The 25,759-nt window shown below is 36.7% G+C and overlaps 1 protein-coding gene across 1 annotated transcript in view; it reads right to left on the reverse strand.

Moving 5' to 3' along the window:
* The window catches only part of LOC118268143 (mannosyl-oligosaccharide alpha-1,2-mannosidase IA-like), a 57,215-nt gene extending 31,456 nt beyond the window's left edge, over positions 1-25,759 (reverse strand). Inside the window, exon 1 of the mRNA XM_035582445.2 lies at positions 25,047-25,759. Within this exon, the coding sequence (XP_035438338.1) occupies positions 25,047-25,655 (609 nt within the window). The 5' untranslated portion in view covers positions 25,656-25,759. The remainder of the gene's footprint in view (positions 1-25,046) is intronic.

Here is a 25,759-nt window from a genome sequence, read left to right on the forward strand (position 1 = left end):
TATCACATTTGACTAAAAGCTGAGTGAGTTTTTGGAGCTTGTATTAATGTATCTCCGAGACAAAGCCTAAGAGAAAAAGACCACAAAGTTACAAGCTTTTCTCCAGACGAAATGTAATTTCAGAGTCGGCGGAGCTAAGTTAACGCCGGCTGTGTGATACTCAACGAAATTGCTGATTTAAGTCATGTAGGGGCTCTTTCCTTTGACACGATCATGCTTCTGTACACTCTTATTTATTTAGACGACAATTTTTAAAATTTAATGAACGCTACGTATGAGATCCGACTCTGCTGACATAACTTGCTCTACAACTCTGAACAACATAATGTTATGTATGGTCTTGAGAAGTTAAATAACAATAACCGCAAAATAATAATCATAATACGGTTACGACAAGACCGGTCTTTGTGTCCGGAACGTCAGATGCACATTGTTGGCAGACAAAACTCAGATTGTTAAACATTTTTCTTGGAGGTGCTGTTTTTTCTTCAAAATATCTGAAATAACAACTGCATGCAAGGAGATCGATAAAGATCAAAACATTGCATTGCAGCCAGTTTCACGGGCATCAAGTTTTTGTATCAATCGTGCAGATGAGCGAGTTTGGCATCAATGTCATATTTGATCATTACTTGATTCGGATGTCGCAGACAGCCAGCTAATGATGAGCCACAAATGACTAGGTAGCGATTGGCTAAGTTAGCGTTGGGCACGTACATTATCCATTGAGCTACGATGAGGAAGGACGCCGCGCTCGAGTGGGCGCTATTCAACGACAAGTACCTAGTCGCTGGAATTTCTCTGCGAATGCAATTATTATTAAATTATGGTCTGCATTGTTTACTTACTAGCACCATCTGTCAAGAGCTCCCCTTATTGCTTATTTACAAGCATAATCAATATCAATAGTAAGAAATAGATACAAACAAACAGATCATTTATTGCGGAAGATGCAGCGAACAGAAATGTTTGATTCCCAACTTGGAGATAATCAAACATTGTATTTCTTGGTTGAACTTACATAAATTACGGTTCAGCGGCTAGATTCCACTTTTGTATCGATATAATAAATACAAGGGAATTTATGTCGGTGTTTAATCTGAAGACAAAATCACATTGGCAGTCACGAGGCGCATTGTTGTTGGGCAATAAGGTTTTCACACGACCACGCGCGTGCTCGCCTCGCTACCAATATCACAAGTAATGTACGTATATTTCAATAATTTCATCTTGATGGAGGATATGAAAGTCATGATCTCTAAGTTATGGCAGCTATCTAGCCAATATCTCTGCCCTTAAATTTAATTGAATATGAGACGATAAAATATCTAATATCTGAGGCATGATGGAGAGTCATTTTACGGAATGAAATATTGTTTCAGGATTATTACAACGTAATTTGGTGACCAAATTTTAAAAGTTACAAACTAGCTCTAGTTCTTACAGAAGTAAATTAACCTCTATAGATAAGGATCACTACTATAAAAGTACAAAACTATAAAAATTCACAATGGCCAGCCCTACAAAGAGGATCCAAATTCAAAGAACATCCGATTCATTGGTTCGTCACAGTCTGTTAGAAATGAACAAGCATTGCAGCCGATTCGGAAAAAGACATCTCATTCGAGATCCAATTTACGGCAGAGCGAGAGCAAACCGCATATAATCCAGTTGTGGAGTTGACTCCGCAAACAATTCATTTCAATTTCAATACAAGTGTGTGCCAGATCCACTGTCCGCGGTCACCGGCGACTATTTTGTCTGTGTAAACTGTCCAACGTAGCATGCCTTCAAAACTGCCGGTAGCTTGTGAATTAAGACATTCTCCAATAAAATGCCCCATTACATAAGGAACATAACGGAATATAAGATTTAATTGAGATCAATAAATAGGACGTTTAATATTGAACTTGGTGAAAAAATAATTTCTAAATTCCTATGAATAAATAAATGACTTGTATTTCACAGAATACTTGTCTCTTTAACTACTTCAATGCGGTCTATATTTTTTTCGAAACCATCTGATGACTCCCTTTGAACTGAAATCAAAGTTTGAATTAAGTAATCAAAGTTTGCTCAGCTTATCGAGGTGAGGTAAAATATTTGGTGAAATATATTTATGTGTATACGCTATGCCGATTTCGAGTGTAATTTCGATAGACGTAATGTTTGTAGCTGGTAATCTTTCTTTGGTGTGTCCAAATGGTCCATGTGGAAATACATTGCGGTTTGTCGTAGTTGTAGCAACTCGCAACTAAAAAAAATACAACTTGTTCTCTTTCTTTTCGTTACTTCTAATACATATAAAGCCCAAAGTCACCGCATAAAATTTAACACACTGCATACAGGAATACATTTGTCCTGCCAAATTATCTCTCAGACAGAGGTTATAGATATAACAAAGGTTAAGATTGCTTAGTTCTCTAAAGATTTTCTCAAATGTTTTCAAGAAACTAACAAGGTCTAAGACTTGAACAAATCATGTGTAAATTCGAGCTTACATAATAGAAACTCTAGGGAGAGTTGTTAAATGTAAACTAAAACCTTCCTGACTTCTTACAAGGAGAGAGAATGGAAAACAGGGTGCTCGACCCAGCGCCGCGGGTCGGGGGAGGCGAAGTTGCTCGTTTTATATGCAAATTTTCTACGTCCTTATGAATATGAAAATTTTCTATTAGAACGTGTCGTTGTCAGCGTTCCGTTGATGTACTAAGAATGATGCCTTCTTTTCCATAGATTTTCGCGTTTCAGCAGTTTGCAGCGAAGATGCAAATTGAATAAGATGTCACTCTGTTGTCACTGAGTGCAGCGCTTGCATGCTTACAGGGAGCGCTAAATCGTTACCGAAAGTTACCGTAAAAAGAAAAGACCTTCCTATATTTTTTTAATATTGAAAATCAACGTAAAAGATTCCTTTTACTGTCTTCTAACAGATTCTTCGCATTTTAATGAAACAATTTCCAAGAATGACTTTGGGGTGTGTAATTAGCGACATGGTTAAGGATTTGACATAAGTGGACCATTTATAGGAAAGTCGAGGGATAAAATTTAATCGGCATATAATGATCCATATAAAAGGTTGGAAGTGGAAGTCTCACGAGTTTATACCTTAAATGGGCACAGAAACGCGCACATGAGGCCTCAGGCGTTGCATACAGGCACGTAACAGCTCCCTCAGGACTCAGGCTGCGACATTCACTGAATATCTTTAAAGTTAGCGAGCACAAGATACGCCAGTTTCAAACTTCGGGGTAGGGAAAACGGTTTTGGTCTTTAAACTTACTGTATACCTTACTCGCTTACATGAGAACTAAAATAAAAGCAACTCTAACACGAATACCACGCTTTTTCGATAACTTTTTAATAAAATATCAGAATATACATCACGTAACGTTAGCAAGACGTTTTCTATTATTGAAGATATCAATAGTGTAAGTACTAGAAAATAAAAACAAAATTACTTTAAAAAATAAGTCATGACTGGGTCTTCTTGTTTTACTAAGGTTGAAGTTTAATCAACAGATAGCTTAGCAGACACTCACACAGGCTTCTATGAGTACATAGACGTCTGTTTAAGAAGACCCATCATTCTTTATTAGTAAGTTACTTCGTTTTCCAATATTGTTTTTTATTACCCTCGGTTCCAAATCGCTGATTAAAGTTAAAGATGAAGAACAAATAGAAGGATTTTGATTTTGACACACCAAAAACCAGACAATATGAGTATGTAAACTACACATAATTAAGATATTGTACACGGATCACTTGCCTCTGTTGTTTTAGGAGACCTCACTGATGCAGTAAACAATATGATTACAATGGCCATAATTAGTGGTACACGATGCTGAATAACATTGTTTTCTGGACCGAGCCGTAATGAGTGGTCAAGGGATAAATGATAATTGCATGTCAGGTCATTGCATTTGCATTCAAGGTACATAGATTCATCACACAAATGACTGACATGATGACCATGACGCATTTATAAGCTAGAAAAACATCACAGTGATATACTAATAGAAGCTTTAAAAACCAATTAATTAAAAATGATACTTTTAGTTGTAACGATAATAAATCTTCCAAACAGCACAAAAAGCTTCAGAAGAAACTGGAATCTTTCTTTAAACAGACTTTTAAAATGAACGAAGGAAGCCTTTTCAAAAGTCAAGAAAATGTTTTAAATAGTAGAGAAGTCAGGCGCCCCGAGCAAGACCGAAGTTAGTGAATGCAAGTAAGTCGTGATCGAGAGTGCACAAGTGCACAATACCAGCTACCATCTCGTGGTCCTCTCTCATTTAAATTTAATACGCAGTAGAAAGCACGTAGACGAAATCGATATTGGCGAGGTTGTAGTGTACAGAGTTGATACGGCGTCTGCTGGTGTATTTTGGGAAATAATGCACGACTATTTTGGTGGTAAACTTAGTTTGGAGTGGTAGTTAAAATAGTAATTTATTTACACAGTAAAGAAGTAATAATGTGCACGTATTTGCACTTTTATATGATATTCACGATAACTATGGTATTGTGATGGAACACGACTAGTAAAATATAGCATATTAAATTTTACGTCCATTGGTGGAAATTTACATTCACGTTACTTTTTTTACAAGTAACTGTGTATAAATCATGATTTATCAAAGATGTACAGAATTGTAATGATATAATACAGGTCACAAGAACTAAAACAATGGAAAAAGTAGCATAAAAGGCAGCGTATAAGAACAAGTAGCGCTTGCTTCTGACGTTAACTGTTCTAAATTTAGATAAATAATCCCCAGTTGGTGTGGAGGACAGGCGAGGCGAGCGAAATGCCGAGGTGGGTACAGATGCTGTCGCAGTCCTGAGGTCGCTCTGAGAGCAACAATTCGTGAAAACAGGCACTCTGCCAACGAATGCAGCGCAACTGGGAACATTTAAGTGCTTTAACGTGCATATAATATGTACTTAAAATGCGAATCCAGATGCAATAGAATTTGGAACACGGTAGTGACCCGCACAAAGGCGATAAGTAAACATAAAAAGAAAAATTTTCAAGTTCTCAAGACACGTATGAAAGAACTTTAGCAATAAAAGGAGAAAAAGGGGCTTTCCGAGCCATAGCTTTTACCGAGTTAAAGTTACTCAAAGTGGCGTACTTTGGTGGAGGCTAAGTTGGCAATGGTCAATAAACTTAGCTGCCGCCGCGTCTGGCCGACTCGTACAACAATGAAGCGGAACTTCCGCAACAGTTTATCTCATGAAATCTTACAAAAACTTTTAAAATTAATCTTTAAAAGTTGAAAGGTGCTTAGAGGATAAAGGAACGATTAATGTTCACGTTCAAGGAGAAAATTGTTCGGCTTCGAGTTCTGCGAAGGTTGTGGATAACAACGCAGCTCTGTTTGCCAAGAATTCAATCGGGAGAGCGTTGCGGAGCGGAACAATATGCACTCGTCCTGGGAACTGTCGTGCCAAGCGCTCATTGGGTACCAACCAATATATTTACTGCGATAAGTGCGCTTAATTGAAATGCTAAAATATATCATTTATTAAGCTACGACCTACATGCAAGTTAAAACTAAACAAGATTACTTTTATAAGACACTTTCAAACCAAGACGGAATATAGAATTACTTTAACAAACCAGCTGTGGAAATACATAGTCAATATAAAAATACCAATCAAATGGAACTGACTTATTTCTACCTTCAGTGTTTCGGAACATCAGTTTTACGACGGTTCGTAAATGTCTGCGCGTGGTGGTATAAAATTTTTGTGACTAGTTCTCGTGCAAAAATCTCCGGCGTCTCAGGGACAATATCCAATTTTCTAGGATTCCCGTCTCTTTGGTATAACGATGTGATGACATCTTTACGGCCATCACCTGTCACTGCTTCAAGTTAGCAATAAAATTAGCACTTTGAATTAACCGAGTAACCGGTATAATGCGGTCCGATAACATAATGCCTTGTTATTTTATTACTTGTTAGTTGTTAGGTAGGTACTAAAGGAAAAGTTATTCTAGTTATTTCTTATTCTCAGCATTTATCCGTTAAATTATTGTAATTTGCTGTTTGTTTAAAACTAATTTTATTTACTTTTTGCAGACATAATTGCAGAAGTCCAAATTGAGATTTAATTATTGTATTACTCCATGTGTCGCATGACAAGATCCAAAATGCCGCCTGGTGAGACAATGAGACGGGACGCCGGACGGAGGGCAAAAACGTCGGCCGTGGGCAGGCACTCACGCACGCATCTCCGACAGGAACCGACAGAATTATCAAATACGACGGACTCAGACAACATGCAACATGATTAATGCTCCACAGGATTTCAAATTTGATTTATTTAACGAAGCGACGCGACGAAAACTCGTACCATTTAAAAAGCTGGACAAAAGCTCCGACATCTTTAATCCACACAAACCATAAAGAAAGCAAGGAGGAAACATTTTATACAATGAATATGAAGATAAAGGGACATTAGAAATGCAGAGTTGAAGTTTCGCTCGATAAAGAAGATAATCTGATCAACGAATCACGACAGATCATCACGGGGGGTTGATGTTTTATGTACGAGCGACGGTAGCACGCTACAACATAAGACTGGTTTGCTGCATGGTGACAGCCGAAGTATTGATGAATTAATCAAATCGAATTCCTGAACACTATTAAGCTACCAGTTCTGTGAGGTTATATTCTTTAATATATCTTTTACATCAATGTTTATGGTATATCAGTACATTATTGTTGGAGTTTTGTATTGATCTTCAACATGGCGCCTACAAAAAGCTCGGGAAGAATCTGTCTGAGGCGGCATCCGTTCGGATGATGGATCATGGTTCGCTTGCCACATCCATTACCTCTGACTGGACCGACAGGAGTAATGTACCAGCTATGGAGAACAGGAACTCATTCTCAGCTTACAAGCAACACAGACACACATTAAAAGGATGCGCTTTATGTGCAATATCTTTCGCGAATCTGATTAATATAGACTTATCGAGTTTTAGTGGTATTGTCAAAACTGTTAATATTTGGCCCCAGGTGTACGTTCACCGTAAAATTAACTTGAAGCAACAAGATTTTAATTAAAAAATGTGGGACGTTGTTAGGAAGTAATAGCCATTTTTATAAAGTAAAATACGTAAAAAGTAACTATTTAGTTCAATCGGTCGAAAACGTTACATTATTTAATGACATAATATATGAAGCGTTTTATCTAATTGTGGAATATAATTTAGAAGTCAATCTACAAAGTTTACTATACGTTGGAAGTAAAAAAGAAAGATAAAACGTTGATTTGGTGTGCAAGAGTGAACCGGCGCCATTATCTTTCATAATAACAGTCGTAAAATTAAAAGCGAACTAAATTACTAAGCATAAAACCACACGACATTATGTAACAGTTACCACAACATCGCTTAACGCTTCAAGCATATTGCTATTACAGAGGGATTAGTTACAATAACATATGTGGGTTAAATTATTACCGCAAAACTTTCTCTTCACATTTCCCGCATACTTTCCCATTAACATACATAAATCTACTTGTGGAAACTTTCCTTCGTCGTTCACGACCATTTTCTAATTAGGTTTTTCAATTTCATTTGTGTTTTATAGCTTTAGAGCTTTGTCGAGAGATTTCAAACGTTAGTCAAAAGAAATCAATTCATCCTAGGGACAATAGCTAACTGATATCGTCCATCGAATCCCAGCGCCTCTTTGTTGTTATGTCGTCATAAATTTAGGCAATAGCACCACATTTCATGTAAATGAGAGACAGAAAGCATTAATCATAGTTATCATTACTGGCCATATTGAAACGCTTACATGGGCTGCCTTTCACGTTAACGTGCCTTTATTGAATAATAATAAATGTACAGTAAATTAGCGTACATTTTCGGGAACAAGATAATAATGTAATATTACAGTGAAAAGCAAAACCCAGAGGTATCTTTATTGCAATCTAGGTAGTTTATATAATAGCGGGTGGCAAATTAATTCATCGCACGGCGGCAGCATCGTCCCTGTATCCCACGATAAGTTTCGGATCGGCCTCGGGGTGCTCAGTGCCAACTATCGTAACGAGATCAGTATTTCCCAGAATGTTACGTTCAATACTCAAATCGTTACCGCCAACATACATATGTGCAAGCACTCTTATCTACTACATCATTTTGCGAACCCAAATGAAAGTTTGGGCTTTCAATAAGATCAAAATCGAGTAAAGAAATAATTAGGCATCAGCTTATTTATCTTTTTCAACAGAATCAATATTCCCAACCAAAGTGAAGATAGTGGTTGTTAGAATGACAGTTGCGGTGGTTGGTATATGGCTATGAACGAAGATTGAACATGCACCATACGCAGGTTACGTAACAGGCATAAAACATAATTTAAACTTGCTCTTCGCTAAGTAACATGTATGACAATTTACTGCTAACGAATCAATAAACGTTTTTATGTTATAGTTTCATAAATTAATAAGTTTTCTCATAAGTACAACTTCATAACAAGAACAAGGTATGAAATTAAAATGGGTAGGTGCTTGTATCGGATGTAATAACTTTGCAGTTATACAATAAAAGTCTAGGTAGAAGGATGTTTGCTTGCCAGTCGACCGGTACTTGTTTACCCCGCCTATTCTTATTTACTATTCCTAAAAGCAAATAAGATCCCGAAGAATATAGGAAGGCGTATTTTATATGAACGGAGCTCTTGTCTCCAGACAATATCTTGCATGATAACGCGCCATCCTCTCATAATTTAATCAAATAAGATATTTCTAAACGAGAAGTATTTTTCTCATCATGCTTCAATATCAAAGTAGAGTTTAAACATAAAGCGAGCAGTGTATCTGTAATGCATGTTGACAAGAACATAATTTACAAATGAGCAATGAATCTCATGGAATTTCAAAACAACGTATATGTAATCGAATCAGCATTTAAATGCTTAATTCATACAGTGATCGTGAAAAAGAGATTGCACCGATGGCTATGAGGTGGACATTGTGTATGAGGCGAGGTGCCGGCGGCCGGCGGTGGCGGCGCCCACACGTTGACAGGACAATTGTCGATTTATGCTTCAGGGATCCGCACTGCCCAATTTACGAGGCACAGTCCCCGCCCGGTTAGTTCTCAAAATCAATTACACACTTGCACGCAGCGTTTATATCTTCCCAACATTCAGTTTTAGACTTCAATCCGAACAACTGTGAATACTTACAACGATCCCCTGCCAAAATGTAATGACCAAATTAATTTAAAAGTGCCCTATATTCTCAAGGATCCCACCCTCGAAATTGGCGAGCGGCATTAAAACTGTCTATTATAATCGGCTCTATACGCCATTAGAGTTACGTTTGGCGATCAATTTGGTTCAAAGTTTCCATGATACTGTGGAGTGGAGTGAAGCTGAGGCGGGCGAATTCGGTTGTAAGCTCCCGATTATTTATGTGGACAGACTCCGCCGGAGCCGTCGCTGCCACCCTCCGCATATCAGTACTTAAAGAGAAATAATCGCTTGCGGCTCTTAACTGAGTGAATTCCTCCATTCGGAAAATGGTCTAAGGAATTAGGCATCGAAGTTTCATATTTCAAGTGCCTGTGCGCCCCGTTCTCTTGGCGGGAACACAAGTATAACCGAACCCTGAGTCGTTTTTTATGTTCCTCGTAAAAAGGAACATACGAAAATATTGCCGGAACAACGGAAATCGGGAATTGCTACAATAACGCTGCTGAGAGGGGAAAATATAAAAAATGAATTAACTGCGTGGCAGTACGTTCAAATTTTTCGGAAGGGTTTTGACGTCTCTTTAGAATGCATTACCTGAAACAAAAAGATATTTTTTATATTAATAAAACTATATCAATAATCACATCATTGTCTACTCCAAAATATGAACAATATTTCCAGCATTGTAGCGAAATAAAGGAAGATGAGAAATTACTGGATGGATTTGGTAAATAAGTTAGGAGAGATGAAAGCCAGCATCCTATATTTGTGTCTATAATTATCAGTGAATCGGTTCGAGTGGCTGTGTAACGAACCAATTAGGCACACAACTGTACAGTATTGGTATCAGGTTCCAGGAATAGTTTACTTGTGAAATTCTGCACCTAAGCAACACTGGACGAATATTCCACGATAGTAATCTAAACTGTTTTCTTTCGTGTGTAGTGAGCAATATGCCAAAACCAATTTACATTCATAAGTTACTTTTTAACTATAGGTATTTTCGTAGCAACAAACTAAGCCGAACGAATTCCTTTAAGTAGAAATTCTTTTGGACACATTTTGTTTGTTGAAAAATAGTTTTTGTGCTAACTATTAACGTTTTATTTTTTTAATATTTCCAAAGCTGAAATGTAGCAGTTAGAAGTTAACTTGTGTACATAGATCAAAATTCCAGTAAATATGAAATTAAGTAAATAACAATATGATACACTTGATTACTCTTCCGTGGAATTACAAAACAAACCGAAATTGTGTTATTTAAGTTAAAAACTCTTATTATTTTGTAATGTGCTAAGACATTAGACAACATTTTTGTAACTAAATTAAACAATATTCTTTTGTTTGTAACAATAATTTAACTGTATTGTGTAATAAAACCACATCATTAATTGTCGATTCACTGAATGACCTTTTCTGTGTGTAAAAAGGTCGACACTAAATTGTAGTCAGTAAGTAAGCAAATAAAACACAGTAAGTAAATATAACACACTGCGAGTCTATACTGCATAAGTTAATATTACTGTATAGTGTAAACTAATAAATATCATATACGTATGTTTGTGTGTGTTTACCTACTCCTCCACGCTGTGATCCATTACAACTTACTTAAAACAATGCATCATTTAAAGCAACTCACTTAAAAAAATTTGGGAAAGTAAAAAAAAAAACTGCGTTCACAAGAGACTATGAAGCGCTAAACAAATTGCAGCCTAATTTCGTACGTGAATACAAGCGATAATAACTGAAAGTGTAAACATAATACTCGTACATAATGTAAACAGTTACTACGTATTACACATTATTTTCAGTACTATGAACTCAAGTACGTTGATCTTTATACATAGTTCCTACTCTGTTAATTCACACACCAACGCAAAATCCGAGTGTTGTGAGTGTATGGAATTTTATATCTTAAAATTTATACGTTAAAGTACATTATGGGGTACGTATATGCAAAACGTGATTTGAACGGTTGAGAACTAGAACTCGTCGTATCGAGCTAAAGAGTTTCCCGGAGGACAAACGAGCCAGATAAGGCGGCGCACTCGCTAAGCATCGCTCGCGTTTTACATTTACGAAGATACTGGCTTTGGATTTTAGTAAATCATTACCGATATTACCTAAAAGTGCTACGGTGTGGAGGCTATAGGATTATAGACCTTGTTCCTAAATGAGGAAGGGCTGATATTCCATAAGAGTTGTTTTCTTTTGAGATAATGTTATTTATGTACGCATTACTAATATTATGAATGTGAACGTTTGTATGTTACACCTTCACGTCAAACAGGCTGAAGGGATCGAGATGAAATTTGGAATAGGGGTAGATTATGGTCTAGAATAACACACAGGCCATCCCACGGAAACGAGGGCGAAGCCGCTCGCAGAAGCTAGTCTAAATAAAAATAAAATATATAAAACAGATATTATTTCTGAACTGATTCGATATTTCTGAGAAATAAAAATAGCATAATATAGACCTATATGATAACCTATATTATGTTTCATAAATTGTATTTTTACGATTTACATAGTGGTACTCAAAATGGTTGAATCAAATCTTGAACAAAGTTTAGTTACCTGCCTGAAATAGCAGATATGGAATGAAAGCAACATTTTTTTTATATAAATAGAATCTAAACAATTTACTTGACATCTTACAAGATAAGACTGACAGAAACATAGTAAGTGTTGACATTGAGTCACTATTTAAACACGCTATCACTAACGAAATGTCTATATCACTCCTTGATATCATCAAATAGCTTTGCGAGTTACCGTTTGCATAGAGCAATCTGACCATTTTATTTGATACCGACAAATCACGTAAATATTAAATCGATGTCAACAATAGCCGGCACTTGAAAGGTTTTATTATTTATTATCTAGAATTTTATCTTTAACTGCATTTATGAATATTTTCAATCTAAAAGGTTTGTTGACAAAACGATATTGAGCGTCGACAGCTATTTGTTGTTAAATATTAAATTCTATATCTAAACCCTTTTGAATATCTATTTCAATTATGTTGTAGGTACTTACCAAATGTCCTTTAAAAGTTAGACACAAAGTACGAAGCTAGAGTACGAAGCTAGCAAAAATGGGAGACTACAGACTACAGTTCAGTCCATACGGGACAGAAGCGAGCAAAAAGTAGAAAAATTGCTCCGCGGTCTAAGTTTTGGCAGATTTTAAAACAGCAAAAAAGACTTTCCAGCTTGCTTTGCGATGCGAACTGAAACTAGCTGACAGAACCGTAGTGAAGGCTCAGTACTTTGATCGTTTGAAATGTCCACTGGAAAATTGGAAAACTGAGAGCCTTTTCAGGTGTACTGAAATATATTTCACATGTAAAATGTAAACGTTTTTGGGAATTTATTTCGTCATGTGCTCCATTTTCATTACCTTTGACATAGTTTATCTTATTTAGAAGGTACGTGTTATACTTCTAGGTTGTGAAAATTATCCTTCTGCTAATAACAAAACTATTATTAAATAGGTACTAATAATAACACTTCTCAATGACCAGTGACACTTATACTAAAAATAATAAAGCATAACTACCATAATTTATATCTTTTATTTTAGGGGAAGCATACCAATTAAAAACCCTCAGTGAAGTAATAATGTGTGTATTAATATTTTCATAAACAGTAATTTAATAAGTAATAGGGTGGCTCTGTCAGGAGAGTTATTGAGACAGCCCCATTACCCCCCACCCTTACCCCCTATTATCGCACATTAGCGGAACATCAAACGGGAACAACAAGAGTATTAGCGCAAGCGTGTTTAGCTTATGTTAGCGACATTTTGACTCTGTTATCAAAGATTGTGTTTGCTGTTATATTAAAACGTATCTAGAAAATATAGCAATTTGGGACATGGGTGGGAGTAAATCCAAACGCACTGCTGTTATTATCGCGACCTATGATCGAACGGACACTGGCAATTTTTATCATGCGTTAATAACTTTTTTTGTTTTGCGTGTAACAACCATAGGCCAAATTTAAAAATAAACACATGTAACTATATCGAATTATCTTATATTTTTGACGTTCGTGTTTTAGCAAGCACATCGAATTTTAGAACCGCATCGCGACCTACATACTTTTTGTATCTTAACAAATAATGGATTCAGTCCAGTTACCTCAATTGAAGGCATGTTGTCGTCGGAAAAGAAAGTAGCGTAATGTCCATTGTTTGAAGCGAGCCCAGCATATCGTCAGCTGAATGTGTCCGTTCGGTTACATTACATAACGAGTAACTACTTGGTATATCCCCGAGTGCCTACTAGGAAAACAAGAAAAACGAAGGGTTTCTGTTCACAGTCCATTAGTACATGCTCTTTTTCTTGAACAATAATGAAAATTGCTTGCTTGCCTCGTTGGTCGAGCGGTCGCAAGTGCGACAATCGGGCAAGGGGTCTTGAGTTTTTCGAAAATTTCCCAGTGGTAGCACAGAGTCTGGAATTGTGCCCAATATACGGCAATAGGATCCCCCTATTACATGGAACTTATAACACAAATGGTGGAGAATTGGATGTACATTGTATAGCGGCATTACGTGCCATAATGTGCACCTCTCCTTTCGGGGATAAAAGTCGTGACATGGAAAAAATCAAAGAAAGTTTTCGTACCTAACTGCACAAAAAAACCGTAATGGTACTGTATAACGTCCAAATCTTGTATTCGGTATTTTCGCCTCTGACAATATAGACGCCGGTCGATAAGTTCCGAGATCAACAGTGAACGGGACGAAGAATGTGTATTGAATGACTCAAATCATATGTACATACACTTAACGTGTACATCTGTACATATATAGCATAGCATGGATATGTATGGGCATTATGAAAACTTGTTTCGCGACTGCGTTCGATCTACATTTAGTTATTTATGTAATACATATAGGTATACCTGTAATACCGTATCATGTTAAGTGTTATACATTTTAATTATTAATGAAGTAGGTGCTTATGTTTACATAATTAGAATGCATGTAGATCCAGCAGCAGCAATAGGAATAATAATTAGTTAATCACTTTTTAATTTTGATTTGTCTATTAAACTGTAGTGCTATCTAGTAGATAATATCATATGGCATTCCTTTTTCGCATGTATAATATTATGTAACTCGTAAAGTACCTAATACAAATACATAGTTGAAAAAAAAACACCTAGTCATAATCTCTTCTGTGGATCAGATTAATCAGGATCGGAATGATTTCCGCATAACTCTGCATATTTATCAAAACAACAGCTATTCTAGCTAACAGGATCAAACGATTTCGCTTTTGTACAATCTCAATGCAGTTCATTGACACGAATGAGGAACGAGTAAGGCATTGGACAAAGGAGGGTCCAACTTGTTGTGGTTAACAACGGAAAATACTCATTACGATATATCCTACAGAGGCTACAGAGCACTGCTAAGTAACCACTTTAGATATTGGATTTGTGACCGTTAAATTAAACAAACAATAGAATCAAGGCTGCACTTTGTTCAGAAAGCTTGCGACAAATCTAAGATGGAGACCATTTAATAAAAATGTTACTCTCGTTAGGAATCCAGACTCGGGATAAAACATTTTTACCACAATGTCGTCTGTCCATTCGGTGGAACATTTCTGTAGCGTTCATTTAGTAATGTGGGCGCCTACACGTTAGACTTTTTCATCTGTTGATTTCCAACCCACGTTCATAATCGGCAAGTCACAAAAAGTACAATCGAGCAAGTGGATGCGGCGCGTCTCCGCCGTTATGTAAACGTACTCGTCATACCCAACAGTCCCAACAGACGACACACAAAAACAGCAGCACGCCGAGCCTCTTACAATGACACTGCTGTCACTGTTGTGAGTAATAACGTGTCGAAAAGAGAGCTGTCTCACTTGGCATGGAATTAACATTTTTATGAGGCAATATCAAGAGCGTAGTACTGCGTAGTGTGATGAGCTCTCGGCGGCGACTGTAGTATACGGATGGACATTAAAACGTAATAAAAGTATCGTGGAACATCCTGCGTGCTAATTGCGGCACGCATTAGGACGGACCGGCGTCTTTCATATGATTAACTGCAACTAATTTAAACGGTCACACGATTTAAGTCACCGGAAACTTTTTGACATCATGCTACCTACTTATGAGCAAGTAACTATATTATTTACAACACTGAGATAACCTTTATGTCTGCCAACGTTCATAAAGGAAGTTTTTGTTGGATTTAAGTTTCATATAGCAGATCCTTAGTACTTACTGTTTATTTTGTTGTACAGCAAGTTTTGAGAAAAAACGCCAGCGTCATAAAGAACATTATAGCGGTTTGATTTTTATAGCTGAATCCTAAGATTACGGATTGAGGTTACCTAACGGTAACATATTGTCGATAATTCAATTAAAATAAAACATTGCGGCTTTTTTTATAGCCTTGTTTAAACAATTAAATGGATGTAAGCAATGTTGATTATGCAGGTCAGTGCAGAAATATGTTTCATTAATACTATTTGCAGCTGCAGTAATAAAATTAAACCTGGCTTTCTTCAAGTGCGCTGCAATTTGGATGAAAGTTTGTATTTTTGTATTTTTTAACAAACCACCGGAAGCCCAATCCTTCAATTCCTTACCCTCAAAACGCCGACAGCGCACTTGTAACGCCTCTGGTGTATCGGGTGTCCATGGGCGACGCCGATCAATTTACGTAGTTATAAGTTTTTATTTTCTTATCTTCTTTCTTACAAATACTAAAACAAAAATGTGGACAGGCCCTACGAATAACCTTAGGTTATAACGAAGATAAATCTCATATAAATACCTAATAGAAAGATATTCAGGTGTCATGCGAGTACATAACACACCAAATATATAAATAATATAATTAATATAACTACAACAAATACGTTTATTTTTGATATCTCATATTTTAAGAATAAGTCGAGTCCGTTTTGACATTTTGATTGAAATGACCTCAGCGATGAAATAGATCACGAGAGAATGTAACTTATCTATTTCATTTCATAAACTTAATACATTTTTTTCTGTGGAAATAGATCCGAGATAGTTGGAATGGAACGTATTGTTGTGAAAGTATTGTGTTGGATTTGAGGAAAATAACCAAGTTCGAGGTTTATTCATTACGTAAGACGCACTACTAGCCGTTATTATTATAAATTATATGACATGGTATAAGTATAATCATCATAATATGCCATGGGCTTAAATAACAGTAGTTAGATAGAGAAGCGCAAAATAAAAGCCCTAGCTCATTTAAAACAGTTAAGGATAAAGTAACCTATTAGTGGTTACTTCAGTATCAAACTTTTCAAATAAACGAACTAAATGAGTTTGATATGGAGATTTCAACCAGACCCTTAACTATGTCACCGCCACCACAGCTCGTGGACAGTTGGGGAGTTTTTGACACCCTAAACACACAACAGTTCGCAGGACTCAGTGACTAAATCAGCGGGGAGTTTCGCTCTTGACCGAGATTTTTTTTTTCACATCCCTCGGCGCGATACTGAGGGCCAACTAATTGCCCCGGTTTGCTCCCAACAAGCCTAACTCCGTCGTCAACAACGTTTTGTTTGTTTTGTCGCTAACTTATCGACGCTTTGCCGAGGCCGCACTGTCGTTGCCTCGATTCAAAACAATGTTTTCAGTCCAAATTCTGGATTACTTTTTTATAACGCATAATATTTGCCAATTGTCATTGCATTCGTATTTTTTTTAAACGTTGCCTCACTCTAGTATTTTCTCCAGTGGCGTGGATGCGTTTACAAACATACAAGTTTACAAATACAAATATTATTAATTTTGTCAATGTAGGTATCATATACACATGACATCCAGACCCGAAACAACAAATTGTGGACACAAAAACTTGCTTCTTGCGGAAATCGCATCCGCTACACGTTGCGCGACAGCCGATTTCCCAGCCACCGCACCAACCGAGCAATCAACTTTTTAAGATACAATGAGGAAAGAGTATTAGTTACCTACTTACAAAAACTTCATTACCTGCCAGTTTCGTAGCTAGTATAGCGAGCATTTCATGCATTGAATCAGATTTCGATAATACTCTATTTAGACCCCGGAAGCACGGTAGGTCGGACGGGTCAAAACGATGCTGTAATGACGCAATTTATAGTAATTTATGTGAATTTCGCATCTCCCGGGCAATTCACTCACAGTAATGTCTATAGATAAAACGAAACGGGTACCAAGCCAAATATTTGTACGGTATGTAAACGCATATTTTTAAAACGCATTCACAATAAGATAGTAGGTAAGAAGGATATTCGCGAGAAAGTGTCGTTTCTATGGTGTGCAGTGAACGGTGATGTCTTACTGTTTTATGGTAAATGTGTGTCGTGAGGTCACCGGCGACGTCTCGCCTGCGACCGATTCGGTGTGCCGTTACGTTGCGTACTTAACGCGGCACTCCGGCGGAGACGGCGCCGGTACAAGTAAACTAGGTCCGCTCGGTGTTTGCGGAATGTGCTTTTTAGATCAGTAATGGCCGCGTGTCATTCCGTGCTCTACTCGTGTACGTTCTACATTGCTATTTATACAATGCCGTTGCTTCGGCAATACAAATTATTTGTGGAACACATTTATCAACTAAATAAACTTTTCTTTTTAAAATTGCATGTCATTGAATTTCTTTGTCGTAGGAATGTATTTAAAACGGAATATGATGGCACATAGCTGTGCAGCAAGTTGCATACAGCATTCTAATGCTGTAATTACGAAGTAGGTAGTTGACTTTCCCTTTTGGTAGCAATAATGACGCGAGCGTTTGACTATCGTTAGTACCTTACCTACATGTAAGTAATTTTAGTTTTAACGTTAACTGTTGTCACGTTGTCTGAAACGACTACGTAAATTGCTTTCATACCATAATCAACGTTTTAATTGAACTCTCAATTTCTTACACTGAATTATTATTAGGCACGCCTAGGTACTACGCTTTTCACAGACCATGAAATCCCCAACCAATGGTGAAAATGCAAAGTTAATTTCATTGGTTCGATGGCGTGGTGGCACACAATACGTTATCAAGAACAAGGCATTAAAATGAATAGAATTAACTTCGCGTTAGTTGACTCAGCGGCTGTTCAAATATTATCACAAACTTGCCGATAGCTGGAATAATACTGATTGGATGTTTGTTCAGGTTACCAGGCATCACGATGACAACAAACTCGGGACCGAGTGATGCAATCAAATCGATAGCCGAATAAGGATGGGGAATTTTTGTAGCCTTTAAATGTTCGCTGATGGTACAGATAATATTTGCTTGGCGGAACCAGAACAGCACGACTCAAAACCGGCTGTGTAAAGTTATCGTGTGAAAACATAAAATACATTTAAAGATAGTTATTATCTTTAAGGTATTATAAATAAATATGACTTACTATAAGTCACATCCTACCTATATTTCTATAATAAACTTTTCTAAAGTGAAAGTCCATGTCTCGCTTTAGCGCGTCAGTCATAGGTAATTTATTTTAGGAAAATACCTACCTACTTCTAGGATTAGTTTATCCCTATTTATCATTATTATCTAAGTAGGTAGTATTAACTATTCCACAAGGTCTATCTATAAGTTAGTACGATTTAGAATATTATTGAATAGCTAATTCAACGATATAGAATATACTCCACATAACAACAAACAAACGAAATGAATCAAAATAGTTTTTCAATGAATATTGTATTAGCATCCATAGTAATTCAAGTCAGATGAGTAGAACGAGTAAGTCATGCGAGTATAAACAAATGATTTCACTTGCGACGCATGCGTGCGCGGCTGGTGCCTGGAGGCACGTTGCGAAGCCGGCGCAGGCGCCTGTGTCCGGCCATCGCTCAATACGAAATAGTGCCAAAGGGTCCACACACATGCATGTTTGCGAGAAACGCTACTTGAGTACCCATGTAGGTAGGCTATAGGATCACTAGGCACTCTTGCGCTTGGGTAATACCGAATGAGATATTTTTGTACCAGCTCCAGCCCGAGGCTTGAGTCTATCAATTAATTCATTGCGTGTATTCACAGAACCCGATGTGTTATCAACTTTGCGCATTTGTGTCGCGTGATACTTGATGCCTGCAATCGCGAAGCGTTGGATTCGCAGATTGTAACAACTAGTGTGCGACGTATTAAGACATTACCTAGTTAAACTATTGCGAATGACTTGCGTAAGAGCAGAACATAAGTAGTTATTAATATTTCTTGGCGACGATATTTTAGTGTTTGCTTTGGCCTAGACACGCATACATTACCTAGATTTACTGACAGAAGCTCAGCTCATTTTGAGACTTTTCTAATAGTTAATAACGTTCTAATTTGAACAGTATACTGTATAACACATACATAACCTCAAGCCTGTCTCCCAGGGGGTAGGCAGAGACAACGGAACGCCAATTGCTACGAAACTTACATATTTCTTTTGCTTCATCAATAGTTAACAACATTATAACTAATCTATACTAATATTATAAAGCTGAAGAGTTTGTTTGTTTGATTGTTTGTTTGTTTGTTTGAACGCGCTAATCTCCGGAACTACTGGTCCGAATTGAATAATTCTTTTTGTGTTGGACAGTGCATTTATCGAGGAAGGCTATAGGCTATAGAACATTACGCTATGTCCAATAGGAGCCGAGCAGAGCGGGTGAAACCGCGCGGAAGTAGCTAGTTTAACAATATTACCTACCTAGTAAAAAATAACTAAAGTCAAATCGATATGGACTTTTGTTAATTCGTCGTCAGATTTGAAATTAAGAATCGTGACTCTGAGTTACAATAAACATTTTATCGCTAATCCTTTTACTTTCCTTATCAAAGCACTGAAGCTGTAAAAGTGAAACTGAAACGATTCTGTTATTATTCAATTCTAGAAAATTATGATGTAATGTCGTCCAACCTCTGCTTCCAACAGTCAGATAGATCAGATAATATATTATAAAAACTATTAGTTTGATAAGTAAGTAGTAACTTAGATTTAAATTAAAGACTTAGGGTTGGCCCGGTAGCAGGAAGATGTGGTGGCGAGGTCTCGTGGTGGCTACAGACCGATATAATATTTCCGGTGGGAGCTCCCTTTTTAGAACCAAGACATTTTCGATGAGTGACAAATAAGGCCCTAATACTGAACCCTGTGGAATACCCCACGATGCACCAAACTGCGTCATTATATTATTATTCCTCTGTCCCATTTGGATTAATTATGCCAAAAAAGATGTTCAATGGTTCAATTGACTGCACGGTTGGTGCGGTGGCTGGGCAACTGGCTGCCGCGCAACGGGTAGCGGGTTCGATTCCCGCACGGAGCAACTCTTTGTGTGGTCCACAAATTGTTGTTTCGGGTCTGGGTGTCATGTGTATGTGAACTTGTATGTTTGTAAACGCACCCACGACACAGGAGAAAATCCTAATGTAAGGCAACGTTTTTTCTAAACAAAAATTTTTTTTTTTTTTCTAAACAAAAAATTTTTTTTTTTTTCTAAACAAAATAATTCTGGGAGCTTCAAGTAGATGTAACTTTCTCTGACAGACATTTCAGTGTCGCTGTCATACAAGGCCCGTCAATTGATGTAACTAGGTAACTAATTTTGTTTCAAAGTGGTACAAGAGTGGGGATGTTTTGGACATAAAGCCTTTGATAGTTATACCTAAAACACTTTATAAATAATTATTAATAAACAGCTGGGTGCGGATATTTTTTTTAAACGTATTTTAGACCTTACGAGATGGTTAGGATAGCTCGGCTACCTAAAATGTGTGTGTGCCCTGCGCAGTTAGGTATCACTTAAAGGTGGTAACAACCAGAATGTGTCGTTAAGTGTCTCCTAACTTTGCTTAGTGTTGCCATAAAATCAAAGAGGTTGTTGAAAACTGACATCAATCCAATTGTTAAGATTCAGTTAGGTTGCAAACTAATTGCAATTCAGGTGATCGGCATATTGTATTCGGGAGCCATAAAAGATTGCAGTGACTGCCACACACGAATTAACTTTCAAATGATTCGGTACGATATCGTCATGGTTCGCGGCATTACATTAACATGTTTGAGTCGCCGGCTGTGTGATTAGCCACGGCAGATTATCACACGACCCTGAGCACTGCGAATGCCGCATTATCTACAATAAGATTGCCGATTATTATGTTTCTGCAGTGTACATAACCTACCTACTTTATTAAATTAATTATACACAACTGAGATTTATTATTCAATGCAAAATAACTACTTAGATCGTGACGTTTTCAACAATACGAAGATTAGTTTTTGACCTAACTTTAAACCTAAAATCGAAGATGGATAGGACGAATCAAAGCTTAGTTTTCTACTGAATACTACTTTTATTTAACTAAGTTTTTGTTCCAAATGTTTAAAATCTGTTTTACTTTTTTTGTTCAATCAATAAAAGCCGTGTAACGTGTGAAAGCGCGTCGGAATAGCTAGTTTTTACCGACTTCACAAAAAGGAGGAGGTACTATGTTCGGCTGTTTGTATGTTTTTTTTTTTTTTTTTGTATGTTTGTTCATCGAATACTCCGTCAATTGTCGACGGATTTTCAAAATTCTTTTTTTGTTCGAAAGTAGATAATTCTGAGGTGGTCCCATTGTCACTAAGTTAGGATCTGATGATGGGATCTTAGAGAAATCGAGGGAACTCCTCAAATATTATAGGGAACTATATAGTGATTTTGATATATTTATCTAGAATTGAAGCATTTACAGTCAAAAAGTAACCTTTGAAGAGGTGGAACTTATGAAGAAGACCAGAAATGGCCAATGGAACTTCATACTCACATAGAAATCACAATAAAGTTAATTAATACTCCGTCAATTGTCGATGGATTTTCAAAATTCTTTTTTTGTTCGAAAGTAGATAGTTCTGAGGTGGTCCCATTGTCACTAAGTTAGGATCTGATGATGGGATCTTAGAGAAATCGAGGGAACTCCTCAAATATTATAGGGAACTATATAGTGATTTTGGTATATTCATCTAGAATTGAAGCATTTACAGTCAAAAAGTAACCTTTGAAGAGATGGAACTGATGAAGAAGACCAGAAATGGCCAATGGAACTTCATACTCACATAGAAATTACAATAAAGTTAATTAAGTTACTGTGACAATACAAATAAATAAAGTAGTTATTGAGATAGAGAATTTTAACTGACTTTTTTAGTTGCGATACTGAGTATCGCAACTAAAAAGTGTGAAATAAAATACTTTTTACAAAAAAATAAACCGACTTCACTAAAAAAGTTAAAAATAACTTTGATTTCGGAAGTCGGTGTAACAAACAAATAATACCGAGAAACACCGACTTCCGAAATCAAAGTTATTTTTAACTTTTTTAGTGAAGTCGGTTTATTTTTTTGTAAAAAGTATTTTCTATAATAATTTCATGGCGAACTAACTAACTGATGTTACACCTGATTTTCCCATTCCCCGATTCCTAAACAAGCTTTAAATTTCTAACCCCTTAAAGGCCGACAACGCACGTGTAACGACTCTGGTGTTTCGGGCGTTCATAGACGGCGGCGGTTGCTTACCATCAGGTGATCCGCCTGATGCTGTACCGGTTTATTCCATAAAAAAAAATCATCGTTCTAACCCGACAGCGACAAATGAGTAGAACTGATTCTAAACACAATTTATAACAAAGATAATCGGTTACATTGATGTCGAGTGTTTTTAATTGCCGTTAATTTTGAAGACAATGTTTGCCTCTAGTTAGTATAACTAAAATTAAGAACAGAATGACGTCAGTTACTAAATGGTTACTTCAGCTGTGGACAGTGTAGATGTAGGTACATAGGTAATTGTGTATTATTTTACAGTGTGGCGCCAATATGAATCTGTCCATTAGCTTTTTATAACTGTGTGTTGGATAAACAAGACGCGACAGAAACAGGGCCATGGCCACGAAATAATTCCACTTAGCAAAAAGATGTCTGTCGCACATTTTTGTTCTTTAAACATTGCATGTCTTAATAAATGTGTCTGATAAGTAAATTTTAAATAGTCCACAAGCCAGCAAATAACTATTAAAGTTTGTAAAATAATTTTAATAAGAACTATGCAACGTGACTTTTATCGCATGTGCCAAATAATATTTTAATAAAATGTTTATAACATCATTATCTTTTTCACACATCATTACAAAATAATACACTTTACTACAAAATATAATATCCCGAAAATATTAATCACGTTTCAAATCTACAACACGGGTAGTTATATCCACCACTACTATAGTATATAAGAGGTCATTACATAATAGTGATATCAGATTTTATCTATGTAGTAGATAATCTAACTAGTATTGATTACACTTTCATTTGTTGAGCTTCTTTCAAGTCAAGGCTATTTCTAAGTGGAGTAGTTTACACAACAACATAGTAACTGCACTATTTTTAACACATGGTAACACTGATCTAAGCAATTATTAATTGGATTTAGTAAATATGTACTTCATTGGATATACTTTTTTGTACGGAATGGTATAGGTCTGTCTTAAAAATGAGAATGAACTAAGTTAAGCTGGATTTTGACTTATTATTATGGGAGATAATTTAACTACAATATTTTTTTGAATAATTACCATACCTACATATACAATACAGAATAAACAAGAGTAAAAATCTAGTTATTCATGCATCTTTTACTTTATTTCTTAGATGCAGTAATATAGAGATTAAATCTTTTTAATATTCCTTGAATCATCTCACCTTTTATCCCCCAAGTGGTAGGCATAAGTGCCCATTATGGCATATAATGCCACTGTACTATATACACCCACTTTTCACCATTTATAAGTACCATTTAATAGAGGAAGAGCTTATTACCATATCGGGCACAATTCCAGAGTCTGTGCTATTACTGAGAAATGTTGGCCTAGTAATACTTTGACCAATCCGTGAATTGAACCCAAATCTCTGGTGTAGCAGTTGCACTTGCAACTACTAGACCAACAAGACAATCTTCTCAATATCTTGTAAATTATTAAGACCTATAGGACCTATAGGATATCAATATCATTAAACTAAAACAATAGAGCTTCACCTGCTTGATTTTTTGTCATTTCAAGTGACCCCAGAGAGGTTCTAAGCTACAGAGTCCATCCGGTTTTCCTCAATAAGAAGTCTTAGCGTGCAGAATGTGTTAATTGACCATATAATACAATAATAAACTACATACAAAACCTACAACATTAATAAAATAAAAATATCAGAAAGAATTCAAATTATAAAACAATGTTCAGGTGTATAAAAGTATGCACTAATATCAATGAGATGAGATAACAAATTGCTGTTTTGATGCTGATAAGAGATAGTGACATTAATATGTAATTATTTTTACAGATATTAGCCTTAACATAATAATGTATAGAGATAGATATGTATGGAGTAATATTGTTCAGGGACTTTTACGTGGGACTTACAACATAAATTGTGAAAAGTGGGTGTACATTGTACAGTGGCATTACATGCCAAAATATGCATCTCAGCCTACCCCTTCGGGAATAAAGGGTGTGATGACATATAAATAAAAAAAATGATCGGTTTAAAATTCCTATGAAAGAATTCCACAAACCAGTTGTGCAAGTGCTTAGTTAATTTATTGTATAAGTCATTATATCACAGCACTGCTTAATGAGAGTAATAGTATTTAATATGTAATACTAATTGCCTTTCTTAGTCATGCTGTATAATTATTCACGTATTATTTTAAAATGCATCATTTGCATAATCATAACAGACTGACACATTAGTATATTCTAATGCTATGTACACAACAGATGACTCACCTTTTTGACAGTCTCCAGCTTGTGCTTGATCTCAGGGTCAGCTCCTGGTGCCAGGGCCACAGCCACAAACTTGTCCGAGCTCTCAGCCTTCGGGCCTGACGGCGACACGTCTTTGTTAGCTGCATTGTTCCCTACCGCGGGCTCCTCAATCGCGTCTACTGGCGGCTTGCTGGGCCCTCGCGAAGACGACACGGAAGGTGCTACGTCAAACTGAGGCCTCTCTAACACTTTCATTCCCATATCCTCCTCTATCTTAGCTCGTAGCCGGTTCCTGTCCTCAATTACGTGAGGATCATCACCCCCTTCACCATGGTGAGCGATCCCAATCACAGGAAAGTCACCGACATCGTTTTGTGCGAGAGGAGGCGGCATGAGCAGCTCTGGGCCAGCTTTCTGGATTCTTTTGTATACATTGTAAACACTATCGTTCACACTATTTGAACTTTTAAACTCTGGCAAGTAGAATAATGCTCCTAACCACACGATCCCGAATGTCAAAAGTACAGAAACAATCAAATATTTCTCCCGTAAACGGAACGAACGTCGAGAAATGGACGGTACAGGAACTCCATTTACAAATCGCTGGTAGGTAGGTAAAATCCCCGTCATGTTTACGTAAACACAGAACCTACACTTAAAAATCTAAATAAATAGTGACAGTTTCCAGACAAACGACCCGTCACCCGTGGTCGCCATTAAAGAACTGCCAACTT

The sequence above is a fragment of the Spodoptera frugiperda genome, chromosome 29 (assembly GCF_023101765.2).
Source record: "Spodoptera frugiperda isolate SF20-4 chromosome 29, AGI-APGP_CSIRO_Sfru_2.0, whole genome shotgun sequence".
Taxonomy (NCBI): Eukaryota; Metazoa; Arthropoda; class Insecta; order Lepidoptera; family Noctuidae; genus Spodoptera; species Spodoptera frugiperda.